The sequence below is a fragment of the Geospiza fortis genome, unplaced genomic scaffold, assembly GCF_000277835.1.
Source record: "Geospiza fortis unplaced genomic scaffold, GeoFor_1.0 scaffold181, whole genome shotgun sequence".
Taxonomy (NCBI): domain Eukaryota; kingdom Metazoa; phylum Chordata; class Aves; order Passeriformes; family Thraupidae; genus Geospiza; species Geospiza fortis.
Window position 1 is genome coordinate 480,845 of NW_005054412.1, and position 18,668 is coordinate 499,512.

Genomic DNA, 18,668 nt, shown 5'->3' on the forward strand with positions numbered 1-18,668 from the left:
TTTCTGAGAAAATTTCAGATTTTACAAGCTGATAAACTTTGGGAAAAGATTCATTTTTTTCATTTACATTAAAAGGAGGCTGCTTCAGAACTTATCATCAGGTGCTGTAGTACCATGCCATGCCCTGTTTACTGGCAGCAGCCCCCTTCTCACCACCCCACAAGCAGGACTAGCCTCAGACAAGGCAAACCATGCCTAGGTCATCATGTAACCATTCCTCAGAGATCTTCCCTGTAATGCTCCTCATGGAAGAAGAACTCTCTTTGCTTTCGTGGAAAACTGGACACTTTTCTGTCAAAACCAGTGACTATTATCTCTGATGAAAATGGATGGGAAGGCTCAGGCTTAAGAGCTGACATGTAGCTCAGTTTTCAAGGGCTTAAGTTCAGCATACCATAAAAAGCCATAAAGAAATCTTGCAGGCAACCATACAAAATTTTGTTATTTCCTTTTCAAAATCAGAAGCCATCATATGCATAATGCAATATTATTAAAATAGCATGAACATTGCTGAATACTAAATAATATTAAACTAATACTATTTAGTTTCATCTCATGCCTCCCAACAAATAATTTTAAAATGCCATGTCCTTAATTATATTATACTATGCATGTTCAAAATGATACAATCAGCAACTACATCATTCCATATAATCTTTTCCATTGGACTTTTACATCATTTAGAGTGTAAGATGCTAGCATGCAAGGATAAAATTAAGTATACCACAACAACAACCAATAAAGCATTTCCTTACTTTTAAATGCTCAATTTTTAATGTTCTTTTTGTATGTAATAAAGTTTTTTTAAGAATTTAGAATTTAAAGCCGGTTATCTTTCTAGCATCCACCTCAAATCCATATGCAGCAACATTATTTTTCCTATAATATTAAGAGCATTTCAGGAAAACAGCAGAACTTTTGATTACTCAAAGATCAGACAATATGTTTGAAAAAAATTGATGCTTGGTTTAAATGAGAGTATTTCACACTTTTCTCATCTAATATCCTCTCACTGGTGTTAGAATCATAAAAACATGGAACCATTGGGCAATGTGAGTTAGAAGGGACCTTAAAAGGTCGTTTAGTTCAACCCCACTGCAATGAACAGAGACATCTTCAACTACTTCAGATTGCTTAGAGCCTTGTCCTGTCTGACCTTGAATGCTCCCAGAGATGAGACATTCACCACATCTCTGGGCAACTTGTTCCGGTGTTTCACCATCCTACAAACTATAAAAAATTTCTTCTTTATATCTTGTCTGATCTATTTTCTTTTCCTTTAATGCCATTACCCACTGCCATAACTCAACAAGTTCTGTTAAAAATTTGTCCCTATCTTTCTCATAGGACCGTTTAAGTACTGGAAGATCACAATAAGGTCTCCCCAGAGTCTTCTCAAGGCTGGACAATCCCAGCTGTCCCAGCCTGTCTTCATAGGAGAGATAATCCAGAACCTGGTCCTCTTTGTTACCTTCCTGTGGACCCACTCTAACAGGTCCATGTCCTTCCTGAGGATCCCAGAGCTGGAAGCAGGACTGCAGGTGGGGTCCCTCCAGAGCAGAGCAGAGCAGAGGGGCAGAAACATCTCCCTCGACCTGCTGTTCATGCTGCTTTTAATGCAGATTAGGATGAGGTTGGCCTTCCAACCTGCAAACAGACTTTACTGGCTCATGTCCAGTCCCTCATCCACCAGCATCCCCATGTCATTTTGGCAGGGCTGCTCTCCATCTGTTGTCCCCCAGACTGTGCGGATACTGGGGGTTGCTCTGACCTTCCCAGGAAAGTGGTCAGTAGTTCCCAGGACCCTCCTTTCTACCTTTTTTTTAAATGGGGGCAATGTTGTCCTTTTTCCAATCACCAGGGATTTCTCCTGACTGCCATTTCATGGAGAAGTGGCTTGACAACTAGGTCATTACCTCAGGACTCTGGGATACAACTCATCAGGTGCCATAGACACATGCTCATGTTCCTCAGGAGGCCACCAACTTGATCTCTTAAAGTGGGAGGGACTTTGCTCCCCAAGGCCCCATTTTGCAGTATAGTAACTCGAGAGGTGTGGGAAGAGAGGTTGCCATTGATGATTCAAGTAAAAAGTACCCTGAATGCCTTGTTCATTGTGACCAATTTATCAGTCTTGTTCATGAGTGGTACTGCACTTTTTTTGACCTTTCAAGTTAAAAGACTCAAGAGAGTTGAACACATATGTTATATTTCCCTAAGGCAGTTTCCACTTGCATGACCAGCCCTTACTCAGCACCTTTTCATTCTAGAGAAGGTCTTACTGACCCTGGCAGGTCTGGAGAACTTATCTTTCACATGGATAAATAGTTATTTAATAATGTATTAAATTATCTACTTTTTAACAGCTGCATATCATGTCTTTGTCTCCAATTATTTAAACATACTTATTGTACTGTGTTTACAGGTATAATGGTCCTTAATTCCTCGGGGAAAACCTTAGTTTCTTGAAGAAACTTTGAGGAAATTTATAGCAAGGGAATATAATTATTTTGAGCTATATATTTCAGAAGAGTGGAAGCTGCATGGTTTGGTGCAGAATTCAGGGAAAGGACCAGAGTAGAAGGTGGAGAGAGGAGCCAGGGCTGTGAAGAAGAAGGGCTCCTCATGGGCCTGAGCACTGCATAGCCTCCAGCTGCAGGGTGAACTGGGTGCTGTGTGATGTTCATGGCCTCCCAACCGGGGCATCCTGTGGGGTATGGCACCAGGCATGAAAAGCAGGAAAGGTGCTCTCAAGGAAGGGCCACCAAAATGCTACAAAGTCCCACCCCACCCTCAGTGGGTCAAGGCTTTATAATCTGGATTTAGTTTAGTCTGGGGAAAGCTTCTTGTATCAGGTCTGACCTGGTTTCTTCCAAGTACTTCTGCAACGCTACTCATGCGATACTTGCAGAATCCTCTCCCTAATTTGCTCTAATGCACAGGCTACTCCACCTCCATGTAAGTGCCTCCTGAAAATTTATGAGCTGTTCACTGTCAACGGTACATCGTTTGGTTTCTCAAGAATATGCAATGCTCAGTAGGGAATAGGGTGAGGGAATTTTCTGTATAAGACATAATTTGTAGATACAGTAGGAAAAACATACAGAAAAAGACAACAATAATATCCTTAAAATAGGCTGGTGATGGCCATAAAAATCAGCACTTTGGATTTAAATTATTTTGAGGGCTTTAATTTTATGAACATTTTTAATATGAACTATAAAAACATTTTAAAAATTAATAATTATTGCTGATATAATTATGCAATATCTATATAATTTGTAATATGGTTTTTAAAGATTCTTAAATAGAAATGAGCCAACATCCACCTTGTTATCTATCATAACTAATTTGTACACAAAACAGAGTTTTATTCAAGCACTCCTAAAATGATCTTGTTTGAACAATTATTAGGGCTTCATTTTCAAATAGCAGAATTCCAGTCAAGTTTTTTTTCATTAGTTTTGCTTTAAGGAAGGTATTTAACATGTTATTGTTTCCAGTGGAGTGACTTTTATTGTTAATAGGTAAATTACAAGCGTTATTATACATCTAGTGTATACATATTTTGTGGGTTTTTCATGTTTACAGGCAAATGTATGCACATATGTTCCAAAATCTGACCTGTAGCTGTTGTAAAATAGAAAGAGGTATTAGTAAGTTGATTTTAAAACTAAATAAAGTTATTATAGACCAAATTACTTCTTACTATAGCTCTACTCTGACCTTTATGAATGCTGCACCCTTTGCCCTATGCTCATTCTAATTTGATATTAAAGGTATTTTTCACAGGCATGTCAGTAGGAGGCAGTGGTTTTTATTGTAATACAGACTGTATGCTGTGTAAAACATCAGAACTTCTGGATTTATAAAATATATATCCAGGTATTTTTTGTCACCAGAGAAGTGGAAAACCCTAATGCTGCCACTTGTCTGGACCATGGTTGCACCTTCTCTTTCTGCAGTTCCTGCCTTGCCCTCCATATCCAAATGCTGTCTGTCTCTCCAAAAAGCTTTCCATCTTGCTATTAAATTATATGCAATATATTTAAAGATATTTTCTTATAATTACTCTGCGATAGTTTGATTTTACAGATCTGCTCAAAACCAGATCATCAGCAATTTCAGCCTGTGAGCTGGGTTTCTCTCCTTTCCCCTCGTATCCATGGTCCTCTGCAGTGATTGCGGATTCTCTCCACCAAATATTTCTCTTCCTCAGTTACCATTCCTTGCACTCATCAAAGTGAAATCCTTGACTATCCTCATCAAGTATTTCAGGCAATACTGCTATCTGAGATTAGCTATGTTCTTTTAAGCAATGTAATATTTTAATAGAAGTGACAAAGAGGTACACTATACAGATTTGGGTTATTCAGGGATGTCTGCAGAGAAACTGATCCTTTATGTAAGCATCTTCATGATATAAGTAAGATTCTTCAGCAGTATAGCAAGTTTAAAAAAATCACTGCTATAAGTAATTAAAAAATCTGAAGTAGATTGAAACTCCTTTTGCCTCAATAAGTTTTACTTGCATAACCTTGGCAATACACAAAATAAAACCAAAGTGACTTTTGAGGAAGTAATTTCTATTCTTATCTACTGCTTATCTGGTAGAAAAGAAATATCAATTGCTGCTGAATCACAATTCAAGGAAGAGGAAAAGATCTTCCAGATTTTCATAGCACAGAGATTTCATACTAGATATTTCTAATGACTATTCAAGAAGCTTTTTAATTATGAAATACTATGCATGCTTCTGAATAGCCAGGGAATGGTACAAAAATGCAATTGGCAGGCAGCAGAAGAGTGCAAATAAATCATTTCAGAGACAGAAAGAAAATTCAATCCTAGTAACAGTTATGTAATAGGAACAAAATATGTATAACAAAAACAAGACATGGTTTAGTCTTTCAAAAATATAATTTATCATGAATACATTTTTCTCGGCACTGCAATTTGTAATTTAATATGTGCATAAGCCATAATTAAAATATCATTATAATTAACTTTGAATTACACAATCTTGCATCTTTTGTTTCAAAACTAAAGAATGCTTATTATAAAAGCTGTGCTTCAGTGTTTCACAGTGGTATTCCCTGCCTTGATTTAACATGCTTGACTTACTGACTGAGTCTGTTCTATTTCTGGCTCTCGGACTGCTCTGAGTCTGTGGGGACTGAGAGGCTGAGTAGGACTACAGATGCACATCTGTGGAAGGTTTTATGCGTGGATTTTTTTCCCCTGGTAAACTGGGAGATTATGATTGATGAGCCCAGCATTAGGGTAATGTTATCAGGGACACTTTCTGCCTCTGTCCTTTGTACCGTTGCTGAGGTCAGACCATAATCATGTTAGCATTGAACATAGTGCTTTATTAATGTTTCATGAGTAACTCCACAGTAATCAGTCTAGCTTTGTATGGATAAATAAAACTGCTACAACAATCCCTGATGTATAAATCGAATGTTGAAGATACTGTAATAGGGCTTGAAAGTAACTTGACTGTCTTTTCCAGGCTTTTTAATAAGTCTAATTTTCACAAGTTTAAAGGAATCTCTTTGATGGAAAGCCATTTCCACTTCTACTTTCATGTTTAGTTTGAAGTGTAAAACAACCACCTGAACAATCAAAAGATACAATAAAAAATCCTAGCCTGCTATTTATTCATTTGCATTGAATTTTAGTAAAGCTTGTTAACCAATTGGTTAAATTGTGCTGATTTATGACACTGTGCCTCTGTGATGTTTCCTAGGCTATTCTGTGTTTTCTTTGGTAAGTATCAGGATGAAATGATGGCATTCTTGCTGTTATTTAAAGAAAATGCTTACATTCATAATTGTGCTAGAAGTACATAAGGATTTTTATTTACTCCCACATAAAATTACACATAATATATACCTGCAGAAAGCACACACACACAAAAAAAACCAAAAAAAACCAAAAGAAAACAGCACCAGCTAGGAAAAAAAAAGATCCCACTGTATGTTATGCACTACCACATAGGATTCTTCCCACTGAAATGAAATGACTACTGCTGCTTTTAATAGATAAGGGATCAGAAAACCCTTACTTGAAACATTCCTTAGTTTTCTGTAAACATATTCTCTACTTGCTTTGCTAAGTTGCTGTAGAAATCCCAGGCTTACACAAGCTTGCTGTGTTCTACACATCAGCATCACACCCAGGCTATTTTTTTCTGCAAGAAAAAAATGTAACAGCCAAAGCCTGGCCTGGGGATGACCTAACTGAATAATACATCTGCTGGCCGGTTCAAATAATGGAATCAGACATTAGGTAGGGAATGTCAAACTTTCCAATCCCTTTGTTCCTTTGACCAGTTTCATACCAGAGACCAAAAAAATGGGTTACTGGCAGTTTGTTGTGCACGTTAATAAAACCCTACATGAGGAAGTTTTTCTAAAAATTATAACACATTCAAATTATTACATTTTGAAACTGTAATTCCATTACTTCTTACTATACATACTATCTGCATTTTCATGAAAAGGATTATCCTTCTTTAGCTACTTGCTCTTCATAATAAGCTTTGTAAAATATTATGCATATATCATGCTCTTTAAACTCCCAAAGTCTTTCACTTTGCTTTTATCCTCTGAACTCCATCCAAATGTGAATGCTTCTGTTTTCTAGTCACCGAGAAGTGAATTCAATATTCCAGGTGCAGTCTCAAAAGGACCATAGATAGGTACAACTGTTTACATCCTCTGTGATGTAATGATTCTCCATAGATGGCATAAAAATACACTTATTTCTGGTGGATATAGAATTACAGAATTTTATCTAATCTAATTGCTGTTCATTGTCACCGCTACCTTGCTACTGCTCTATTTTTGGTACTGTTTTTGTTTCCAGATTTCTGCTTCTTATTATCCTCTATTCTTTCCTCCCAAGGTGATTTTCAGTCTATGTTCTACATCTAATTCAAATAAGTCTATGCCTTTTTCTCCTGTTTTGTAGGCTGTTCCTAACTTTGTTATCATTTTCAAGGTTCCTGACTGTTCATTTGAAGACAGCATGTATCTGTGTAGAGATGAAATTTAGTTCCTGATCATGCTCTTGCTAAAAGTAGATGATGGGGTGAGTAAAGGCCATGCAGAAACTACCTCCTGGCAAAACTGTACAAGAATGGCATAATGCTCACATCTGTGAGGAAAGGGCTGGAAAACAGTAGAGGAAGGGTCTGATACAAATGGGTGATAATTTTAGAAACTGCAAAGTACTCAATTATTTGAAGCCTGTAATTATGATACTACTCTAGTCTTAACATCAGTTTGTCTGTCTTCTGGCAGTCTGAGCATACTTACACACATGTGGAATCAGTCATTATCTCACTATCAAGTTCTATAGCCCTAAGGAGGCCTAAATGCTATACTCTAAATTTGTGTAAGCAGCTGTTTTCTTCAACAGCACAAAAATTTTATGTGGAGAGCTGCTATGCTACTTTCTAAAAAGCAGGAATTGCACAAGGGAAATCAAATAAACTAAAGCTTAAGCTTTTTTCCAGGTGATCTCCTATCACATAGTACCTTTTATCCTCCTAGTAATAATTCCAACATTGCGGAAAGAAAATATTAATGAAGTACAATTTAATATAAAAGGAAGATTCTTACAAAATTTAAGAATGGGAGTCCTTACTATGCATCTCTCATTATATCTCCCAATAGGTGGCATCTTGCTTCTCTGTTTTCACCAAGGAATCACACTTTGGTTCTTTCAGATGTCAAAACTAAACCTCTAGGTCAACTTCAGTGTGCTTACATCTGGGCTCAGTTTGGTTTTAGCCACAACTACAACCCAAAAAGGGCTCTATGCAGCAGCACAGGCACTCCAGAGACGCCAGCCTGTGACTGCACATCCCACACTCAAGAATTCTAATGGACTCCAGTGATCCTTTCAGTACACCTCCGTCTTTTCTAGTAAAGTTGCATTTGTTTTCATTTTCAGCAGCTGAGACAATTACTTGTTTTTAAAAATAATTTTCCAATATATCTGGCATAAGAGAAATTGGCCAAGAAAGGTGGTTCAGCTTCTTCCTGTCAATGACAGACTAATCTGTCAATGACAAAATACATTTCTCCCGGTTTGTGTAGTACATTTCATATGTCTCAAGTGATGAGGTTGCCATCACTTCCTTAGGAGACTGTTGTACATATGTCAAACCACTTATTCTTCTAAATGGAGGACACTTCTAAATCATCTACATCTAGGAATAGGTTTTGTTTTATAATATTCTTTTATTCTTCTGAACTTAATATAGCTATTTTTTTCTACCAACTCCCAAAGAACAATTTTCTTTAAATAGACCATTCTTAATATTAAGTTACCAAACTGATCAGAAAAAAAGCCCAAACAATTCAACACATTGCTAGATTTGCAATGCTACCACAAAAACACTATTGGGAATAATGTATAAACTGAACAGTTCTGCAACCCCACGGAAAGCCACAGCTTACTGAAATCACAGTCCTGACTCTTTAAGAAAGACAAGCAACATGCATTTTATGGAAGAACTATTTCTAGAACAATACGATAAATTGAAGTATTGCTGGCCAAAGCATCTGAATATACCCTGCTGCTCCTAAAAACTACTAAAAGCATACACATGCATTAAGTTTATCAATAATAAAATGTCTATCAAAATTAAAGAAAAAATATACACCAGAAATGTTCTACTGCTTAAATTCTGGAAAGCACATGATGATTTACATCAGAGAAGTTATTTTGCAGAATTTCTTCAAAGACTGCAGTTGTTTGCTTATGTTCACATTTCTACTCTTCCAGTTCATCTTGATGAACAGGTAGTGCATATCTTTAGGTGAATAACAACTACAAGATGGCTTGAAAGATATCAGCATTTATAATATTCCTTTATTTTTTGATGTAGTAAAGATGGTGAGGAAGAACAGACATAAATTTTTCAGGCTATCTTGTATTGCCAGGCTCATGCACATCTGATGCTTTTTCATGAGAGAGTAGATAACTGAATTTAACTTTCCATAATTTGGGCACATGGAAGGAAAATCTGCTATAAAATAAAGGGTTCTGTCAAGCAAGACAGAATGCAAATTCTTTGCTTTTTTATTTTATTTCTCTAAATCTATTTCTAAAGAGATGAAAAACAGAACTAGGTTAGCTGACTAAAATACAGAACCCCTTAGACTAAATTGAAGTACAGCTTACCATCCTGTTGATACGGACAAAGTCTTCAGGTTTCTTGGCCCAGGGAGGGAGATCAACGTCATTCACAACAATTTCATCTTCCCTGACTCCTAGGTTGTAGCCATTACTGTTGACAAACATCTCAGGTAGATAGTAAAATTCTGGAATTAACTCCTAGCAGGGAGAAAATACACAATGAGACTTCACATTTAACAGAGATGCTAAATTATACTCTGAGGATCAGGCTCTCTTGTACTACATATTAAAGCATACCTGGGTTTTTTTATGTTTCTGTGCACCTTTTTAAAGAAACTTTATATCCTGCTTTCTTTGACTTACAGTTAAATGTATTCCGTATAATGAAATATTCAGACTTTGTTTTTCCCATATCTGTTTTTATGAAAAGCACAACTTTAGACAAGGCAGTGCATATGAGTAAAGGAGACTTCTTCAGAATAATAGCTACAAGAAAATTTATGCTAAGCCTTCAATATGAAAATATATTGGATTTTTAAATTACTATTTAACAAAAAATATGTAAAAAGGGGAAAATTTGCAGATATAAGTGTCTTGATTTTCCTTCATTTAATTCTTTAATTGCATAAGAAAAGGTGGTAAGTTGATTACCATTATAATGAAAAATAATAGATGGTGAAGATCTTTTTCTACTATAAGAAAAATTCAAGAATAGACAGAGGGAAAAATGTCAGTACAACAAATATCCTTCAGACAGATATTAAAAAGTGAAAGATCAATAACTGCAACATATAATAAATGATAGGTAACTTGGAGTGTGAAGTTTTCCCGATTTCCAGAATAGCTAAACAGGAATCCATTTTGACATAATGAATATTGCGGTTTGCTCCTGTTATTTTAGCATTAAGTATTGAACTGCAGTAAAAACAAAGCTTTAAAGCTCACTATCTCTTCTCTAATATCTAGATATGGATTAAATTCACCAAATTACATTGTTAAAAGCACTATGGCATTCAGCTGGGTAACATGATAAAAACTGATGACACAGCACCTGAAATCTGAGTCTTTGTGGTCCTTTCAAAGGCTGCAGATATGAGAAGCAAAAAGCCCCACTGCAGACACAAACTTATCTAATTAAATCTGATCTGCAGCTCCACAGAGAATAGAGCAGTTAAAGCAACCTTTCAAATTTATAAAGTAATTTTTAAAAAAGTGTATTCATTATAATTTTAAGTATGTTTAGGAAGGCAATTTAATTACTTCTTTACATCATCATATACTAATATAGGTTAGAATAAAATGCAAATCCAATCAGAATCTAACTTCTATAAAATATTAACCAAATAGACATGCCTGAACCTGAATAACTCATTATGAAACAAGCTACAATTCCAAACAGAAAAGAAAGAATTAAATTATTAGATGTAGTACATAATGAAACAGCAGCCAGAGCAAAGCTAAAGTGAGAGAAATCCTGAATATCCTATAATGTTAAAAGAAAAAAGATTCATTTAATGCCTATCTAAGTTTTATTATAGACACCTCTAATTTATTCAGAGTATTTCTTAAAAGCACTCTTCCCCCCTTCCCCCAAAACATGATTCACTAAATCTCGGGTTCCAAAGAAAGCCATTTGGTTTTATCTAATGGAGCCCAATATAGAATGAATGGTCCTCAGAGCTGGAGAAAACTATACAGAAATCTTTCAGGACTTCAACAAATCACTAACCCAGGACTCACAACGCAACATATACTACCACACAAATCACTGACAAACTAAGAGCATTGCCTTGAAAAAAGGGAAAAATTCATAAGGACCTCAGAAATATCAAAAAGCCAAAATTAATCTTAAAGTCAATATTCAAATGAAGCAGAATTTATTAAGGAAAAAGTTAACAAAGTTTGTTTCTACCTTGTATAAAAGCCTTGAAGCACATAGCACTGGTTGCAAATATTATCAATTTTTATTCAATGTGGTGGCATACTAACCTTCAATGTGACAGCAACCAAGTCCTTCTATTCCATTAAAGAAAAGTTATTTGTTAAATTTCCTTTTTCAGTTTTAAATGTCATAGCATGTAACTGTGGACTTTTGTATCTACACATACCTGAAAGATTTGTGCTACCCAGAGACACATCTAGTGTTTAACTGAATTCTACTAACCTTTTGGCTGTGGGGGTATCTTGAAACAAAGGGATTTAAGTCACTGAGTATTTTTAAAGGTATTTCTATTCAGTAAGTTTATCTTTGCTGCTCTTTGCTTTCAGGGTAATTTAATGTTCCCTTGTCTGGAATAGCAGAAAACATAAATAGAAATAGAATAAGCAAAAGTACGTGATTAACTTTCTTTATAAGATTTATTGTGTTGTGTATGTTTAGTTTGAGCTGTCTTATGCCTGTGCTCTGGAAGTTAACCAGTGCCAGACTTCTGAATCTTCTTCAAATAACACTCTCCCTAGAATCCTAATCATTTCAGTTACACATCTTCTGATAAGTTGTTTTTTTCAGTGGTTTTTTTTTCAGTCAAAATAAAAAAACCCTAAACATAGTATTTTAAAAGGATTAACTAGCCCACTGTGTTATAGTCTCAGCATTCTCTTCAATGTTATTTTTAGTGCAGCCTACAATTACATTGCTTATTTGAGTGCTATTTAGCATGAATTGAAATTTTTCTTGAAATGTGAGCCATGTTGCATGTGACCTTTCCCAGATACTTACATATTTCCCATACTTTGTATTAACCATTCAGTTTTTTCATAGCATTTGATGTTCCTCTTGTAATTTTGCCGTCTCCACTACTTATTAGACTAAGAAATCACAGTGCTTAAAAATAGCTCAGATAAATATTTCCCCTTCTCATTTCTAGAGGATGAATTAGTATATACTAAAACACAGGCCAGTATGAAAGCCTGGGACACCCTGTGTGTATGAACTTCAGATTCATGTATTTAGCTACTTAGATGCATAGAAAATACAACCAAGCTGGAGATGGTTGATAAAAATTTTGGTTTTATGTGTACATTGTTTATTCTGCTGTGAGAAATTGAAGAAGCTCTCTCTTCTATCTCATGCCAAAGGCAGTCAGTGGCTGAGCATGGAAGGGCAAATATCCTGTTCCCCAGGGCCCCGGAGCATGTTTCACTAAGAGAAGTATAAACTGGGAGAGGGAGACAGAGGAAGGATTAGCAAGGACAGTGAGGCAGAAAGGATGGAGCCCAGGAGCTTTCTGGGAAAAGGAACAGACAGGAGTGAACCTCAGAGGAGACGACAAGATGACAACTGGGGCCCAGAGAGAATCATGTTAACTAAGAAGCCACTGAAAGTTGCAAGAATCTACAAAAGAATGCCGGAAAAATATAACTCTACCAAGGACTAGAGTTATTTTCAAAACCTATTAATATTTTTCTCAGCTAGAGTTTGTTTTTAATTTGTTTCACAAATGGGCATGTACCAGTTCATATTCTAATAAAGATTATGACTTGAGAGAGGCGCTCTTTTGGTGCTTTTTCTGTTATGGACAGGAAACAGATACCTCAAAAAAATAGCAGTTTCAGGGTGCTATTCAGAGAGGTGACTGTGTCCATTCCTCCATTCCAGATGAGGTTCAGCTATGACAGCTATCCTGCAAGATATCTGTCTACCCTGCTGTCCCAGAATTTGAGTGAGAGCAATTCCACAATTCTTCCATCAACAAGTCTCAGTGTTCTTCATCTGGGGAGTTTTACCTAATAACTGCCCTGAATCCTTCATTATGCAATCTAAGTAAATTTTCCCTCATCCTAGCTATCAATCCATCCCAGATACTGAGAATAAATTACTGTTTTCTCTTTGCATTGTTTATTGCATGTTTGAAAAGCATTATTTACCAGATTTACAGCCTTCAAGCTCCTAAAAGTCTAAATTAAGGATAATGATGTATTGCTCCATTGTTTTTGTTACAGAAATGCAAAATATTCCTCTAACCTTCCTAAATCAGCTAGCAGATTTATTGCTAAACAGTCCATAACTTAATTTACTTCTTTATACACTTTGGACATATCATATTTTGTCACATGTTCATCACACAGAAGCCAAAATAAATGTTTTTGTCAACCTTAGTAGTCTTTACATTGGGGATGGAGATTGCATACTTTTCTGACAGCATCTGCTATTTTTCATTCACTTCAGAGCAGAGTGTAATTTGTCATACAACACAGCTTTCTACAAATCACCAGTTTCATACTTCAGAAGTGTCATTGTTAAATTCACCCTGAAGATAGGGACAAGGAGACTTAAAAAATAGCAGGGGAAAAATGTATCTCAGAGATAGTATTTACGTCAAGGGATAGGACACAGAGGACCTTCTGTCTCCAAATCTGCTTTCTGCTTGACAGACAAGATAGTTGATAAGAGGTTTCTCAAAAATCCTACCGCACCTTCAGTGGCACTAGTGGTAAAAGGTAAATGTAAAGCCAGATCTGTGCAAAGAAATGCTAGTTTGAAGCTACCATGACTTTGAGAAATTTAGGTTTCAGCTACAAATGTTCATGGAAGATAAATCTCAAAATATTTTTTCCTACAATACACACATTGTGTCAGCCAGTGCAAATCAAGACATGAAGGAAAATATCAAAACAAACAAACCCATAAAACAGCTTCCCTACAAGTTACATCATTTAGCAGGCATAAAATGAGGGAATGTAAAGAAAAAACACACAGAAAACCAAACTTTTAAAAGTCTGGAATTTTTAAAATATTCTCAGACCAATTAAGCATTTTAAATGCATATGTTATTGCATGCAACTCAGCTAACCTATAATTTTGCATTAACTGAAACTAATCAGTAAATGTTATTGGCTTCATTGCTCTTGCCAAAAGACATTGAACGTTCTAAATAAATCTTTCTGAATACATTACCTGTCACAGGTAATTTCTTACCACAAGAAATATCTAGAGTTCAAAGAGTTAATAAAAATAGGGATTTTGTGATCTAAATCTATTTGCAGTAATTTCTGTCTAGTTGTCCTTGATATTTCATCAGCTGGTAACCTCCTCTGCTCCCCTTTCATTCACACTTCTAATAAGACAGGTTAGCTTTCCATCATTTAATAGTCAGCTGCCTCTCAAACCGCCCAACAAGCTTGGCTCTTCTCACATGAAGAACGATGCAATAAAGCTACTGAAGGGTGTATAAAAAAAAAGGCAAAATGAATATTATAACAGACATTTCTTGTCTGTAAATGTGATCTCTTGTTTATTTTAATAGCTATACTAAAACCCCAAGGTATAGTTAACAGTATTATATGCCTTGTGTCTTCATATAAGAAAACATCCCCCAAATGCATTTTCTAATTTACAAGCCTGTGACAAATCCAAACTGCTAAGAAATTAAACTTTAAAAATATGTCTTCAGGTGATAGAAGACTGCTATTAACACTATTATAATTGTACACCACTTGCATCAAATCTGACATTTCTGTTTAATATGTTTTGCTAAGGGTATGCCATTTTATGGCCTCCCAATGAAATCAAATTCAACCCAGACGTTTTCACTTTTCTAGTATAATTCACTTCAAGGTTTTAAAGCTTCCATTTCTTTTTGTTTCTTTCTTTTCCTCCCAAAAGGTTGATCCCCTGGCATCCATTAATTCCACAAGGGTCTAGTACTGGGTCAATGAGTCAGTCATAAGTTCCTCCATTTCACACTAAGGCACTTTACTGACATTTTGTCAGAGCTACCTTTCTAACTTCTAAACAGACTATTCAAAAAGTAATATAACAAGTTTGAGAGGTATTAGGAAAGATTAGGGTCTGAACAGGAGGTTCTAGGGAAGTCAATGTTTCAAAAAACTTGAGGGGGGGGTTTAGAAAGGAAAAAATGTGCAAGCTGACTGGCCAAGTTATGGTCATTTCCGGGTGACTTGCTTCCTCAAAGGTCACCCCGCGAACGTTCATTCTTCCTCCAGCTTGTACTGATTATCTCGAGAGAAGGTCGATGTTGATAAAGGGAGACACAATAAAATAAACTGTGTTATCCAGGCTCTCCCTTGTGTGTTACCACTCCAACACAGCACATACTGTATTAATTCTGTTTCATCCACTGCAGGTGAATGAGTTTCTTGAAAATGAACCAAAACAACCTGAGAGTAAGGAGCAACATGGTCTAAGTAAATCTTTAATCCTTTATTGAGCAATAATCTATCATACACTTCATTTTTCAAAGGTGGTCTACTTTTTGCCACAATTCGAGATGCCAGAATTACAGCTTGTTTTCAGGCTGATTAAGCTACTGCCAGAGCCCGATTTTCATTAGCTCAGTGTGAAATAATTCAGTCCCAGAAGAGATTACACATATTTATAGGGGAGAGGGAAGGAGGGAAAAGAAAGGGAGAAATGAGAATGCCAGGGAGGACACAAGCATGGGAGGAAAGGAGCTGGAGACACAGAAATGTAGCTTCCTGAAAGATATGCAATCTTGTGCAAATTTCAGGTACTTGGTTTTTAAATTTTAATGCCAAATTCTGTGAAAGTGGTTTGGATGTATTTTTTTCAGACAACATTGAGGCTGTAAAAGAACAGTTGTGGAAAGCATCTGCAGTACTTAAAAATCTCATTTCATTAGTTAAAATTGACCTACTTCAGCAGTTACTGAAGCACTTGAAAATAATGTACCTTATAGTCCTCTTTCTTAAACAGTAACTGATGTAAAAAATCCTCCAGATTTTGCTTTCCAAAAAATCCTCCAGATTTTGCTTTCCAAAAAAACCTTTATTTTTTTTTAATTAGACCTTGTTAGTAAAGAATAAAGATACTTCATATAATTATTTAATACAGTACTTGAGAGCAAAAATTGTGGCCATCTTAAAACACACAGCAATGAAGCATTTCAGATTAATTAATTTCACATGTTGTTTTAAAATTATTTCATAACCTGTGCCACAATAATTAATGAGATTAGTAAGATCAGAGATAAATGTACTTAAAGCAGCTCGGATGAATTTCAAATGTATGATAAGGAATACATGAATAATGAACACTTGCTAGTATTAACAGATTCCAAAGTTTGCTACTTCAATGGATAACCTCTATTCCATGCACTAAATATTTACCATAAAGACTTTAAAAATCTTTAGGATGGGAAAATAATTTACGGCATGTATACCACAAGGAAATCCACACTGCCAAGACCTTCCCCCCATGTACAGCTAGATGTGGAGCCAGAAGAAGCTACACAAGTGTACAGAAAACTTTAACAGAGAGCACGCCTTCAGATTCTGTACTCACACAAAACCTGTACACATCTTCTCTTTTGCACGCTCTCTCCTTTCTAACAGGACTACTGGGTAAATACTGGAAGTTGCCAGACAGCTGACCACTAGTTTTTCAATGATTCACACTCTCAGAGCTGAAGCTTTTCTGTTGTGCAAGACAATGGATGCTGCTTTTAGGAGAGTGACAAAAATGGCCAGAAATTTTGAGGGGGTTTCTTAGTAGTTCCCCAAACCTCTCTGCTTTTCAAGTCCCTGAAAACTTGATTAAAGTGTTTGAAAAGCCTGCAAGGCATTCTAAGCAGTTGCACAACTAATCTGAAAAAATTAGGTATTTGTAGTATTAATAATAGTCCATTTCCCTATCATTTTGCAGAATGAACTTCAAAGCCTTAGGGAAAAGTTGGCCCTGATGTAATGGCATTGAGAAATGAAGTTCATTAAGATCTTAAGGAACAAACAACAGCAACAATTAGCTGCTATACTCATTCTTGATTGATTGCTAAGAAACACAGACTCTGCAAATCAAAGGGCCTTGCCAGTGCTTTGCCAGTCTACTTTGAAAAAAAAAAGGTTTACAAATAAGGAGTTTTCTACTTCCCTTTGTGGGGATATTCACACTCAGAGAATACTCAACTTCACCCTAACTTTTCATACTCTCTTGCTTAAATAAGCATTTTTGCACTCTGATCCCTTTCCTCTGACGTTCCTTTCCAATTTGCTCCTTGAGAAATAATTCTTCTCCCTTCAATATATTTGCATATTTCATAGTGTTTCTGTGTCTCCACTTTAGACATTAATTACCCCACACATACACACATTTTTCTACCTGTATCCACCTCCTAAAACACATTTTTTGTTCTTATGGCTAACTCCAGTTTAGGTATATCTTACACTTGATGGTTTCCAGCAAAGAAAGCACTAAGCATTTACTTTATCCAACACACATTCATACTAAAAACTGGACAAGAAAAAGGAAAAAAAAACAATAACATATGCTCTCTGAGAACATAATGGCTCTAAATGAATGAGTAATCAGACTGTTTCAGGTGAAAATTATATTTCATGAGATATTCCAGTCATTATACCCTAAGGATAAACCTTTGGTATCATGATAAACTTTGTGCCATCCTGTTGATCTCAGTTTCCTTCTTAAATTGAAGACAAAAGAGGAATGCATTGACATATTTTGCTTAGGCTATTGAAGTGCATCTCAGTAGATTATTCCAGTAGTGGCTTTGTATTACTATACAATAAATTATTTTGGTAGTGCAATATATCGAATGCTGGTATTAAATCTCCCCTAATTTCTAAGGAATTTTTTTTGTTACATAATTTATGAATGTTTTCTATTTGTTTTAGCATTTCTTAAAAAATTCAGCTCATTTTTGAATCTGCTTTGATTCATCTATTTTCATCCTGAACTGAATCAGTTCAAAATAAAACAATTCCATGTTATTTTCTAAACCCACCTTCCCTGTATCTTCATTAAATAACAAACCCCTATTTTAAACAGCAGCTTTAATCCCTAATGTATCCCTGAATGGACAGGTCAGGGATTATCTGGAGAAAACATTTATTGACTAACATACCTCATCTGTTACTCCCATATTAGATTTTCTGTAATTACTTAGCTCCAAGTAGTATTTCTCTTTCTAATGGCAAAACAGAAATGTGTATATATATTAATCTGATTTGGGGGCTCTATAGTAGACTGCCAAATGTATTCTGGAACACCTTGTTTTACAGGCTTTCCCCAAGAGCAATTCTGACCCTTAATTTTTACTATTTTACCTGCTATCCCCAATTCCCTTTCTTACATTCAGTGGCATTAAAGAACATAGCTACTTAATTTCTTCACCTTTTGCCTTCCTTTTCTGAAGGTATCTGGTTCTGAGCATCTTTTTAATATTTATTTTGATAAGTTGGGGTTTTTAAATACAAATACGTATTGCAATGCAGCTGTTATCCATCCTTAATTCCTTCATCCTTGCAATGGCTGGCACAAGCAGTTTAATTTATCCCACTTGGTTCACAAGACTCCTGGTATTTTCAGACAAACATTTCAGTTAATTGTTTTACTGATAACTCATTTGGTTGCTTGTTTAAGAACAATCCTTTCACTAATTATATACCCCACTTGAATACCATCTCTCCGTCTGTCCGCAGATATTCCTTTATCTTTTGCAATGCCTTGATGTATTTAACTGCCCTCCTCCTGTGTACTAAAGCCAGACAAGAAGATTACAGTCACTTCCAACTGT

The 18,668-nt window shown here is 35.8% G+C and overlaps 1 protein-coding gene across 1 annotated transcript in view; it reads right to left on the reverse strand.

Moving 5' to 3' along the window:
- NBEA (neurobeachin) overlaps positions 1-18,668 on the reverse strand; it is a 373,019-nt gene that overhangs the window by 44,984 nt on the left and 309,367 nt on the right. Inside the window, 1 exon segment of the mRNA XM_031061401.1 lies at positions 9,202-9,354. Coding sequence (XP_030917261.1) covers positions 9,202-9,354 — 153 coding nt within the window.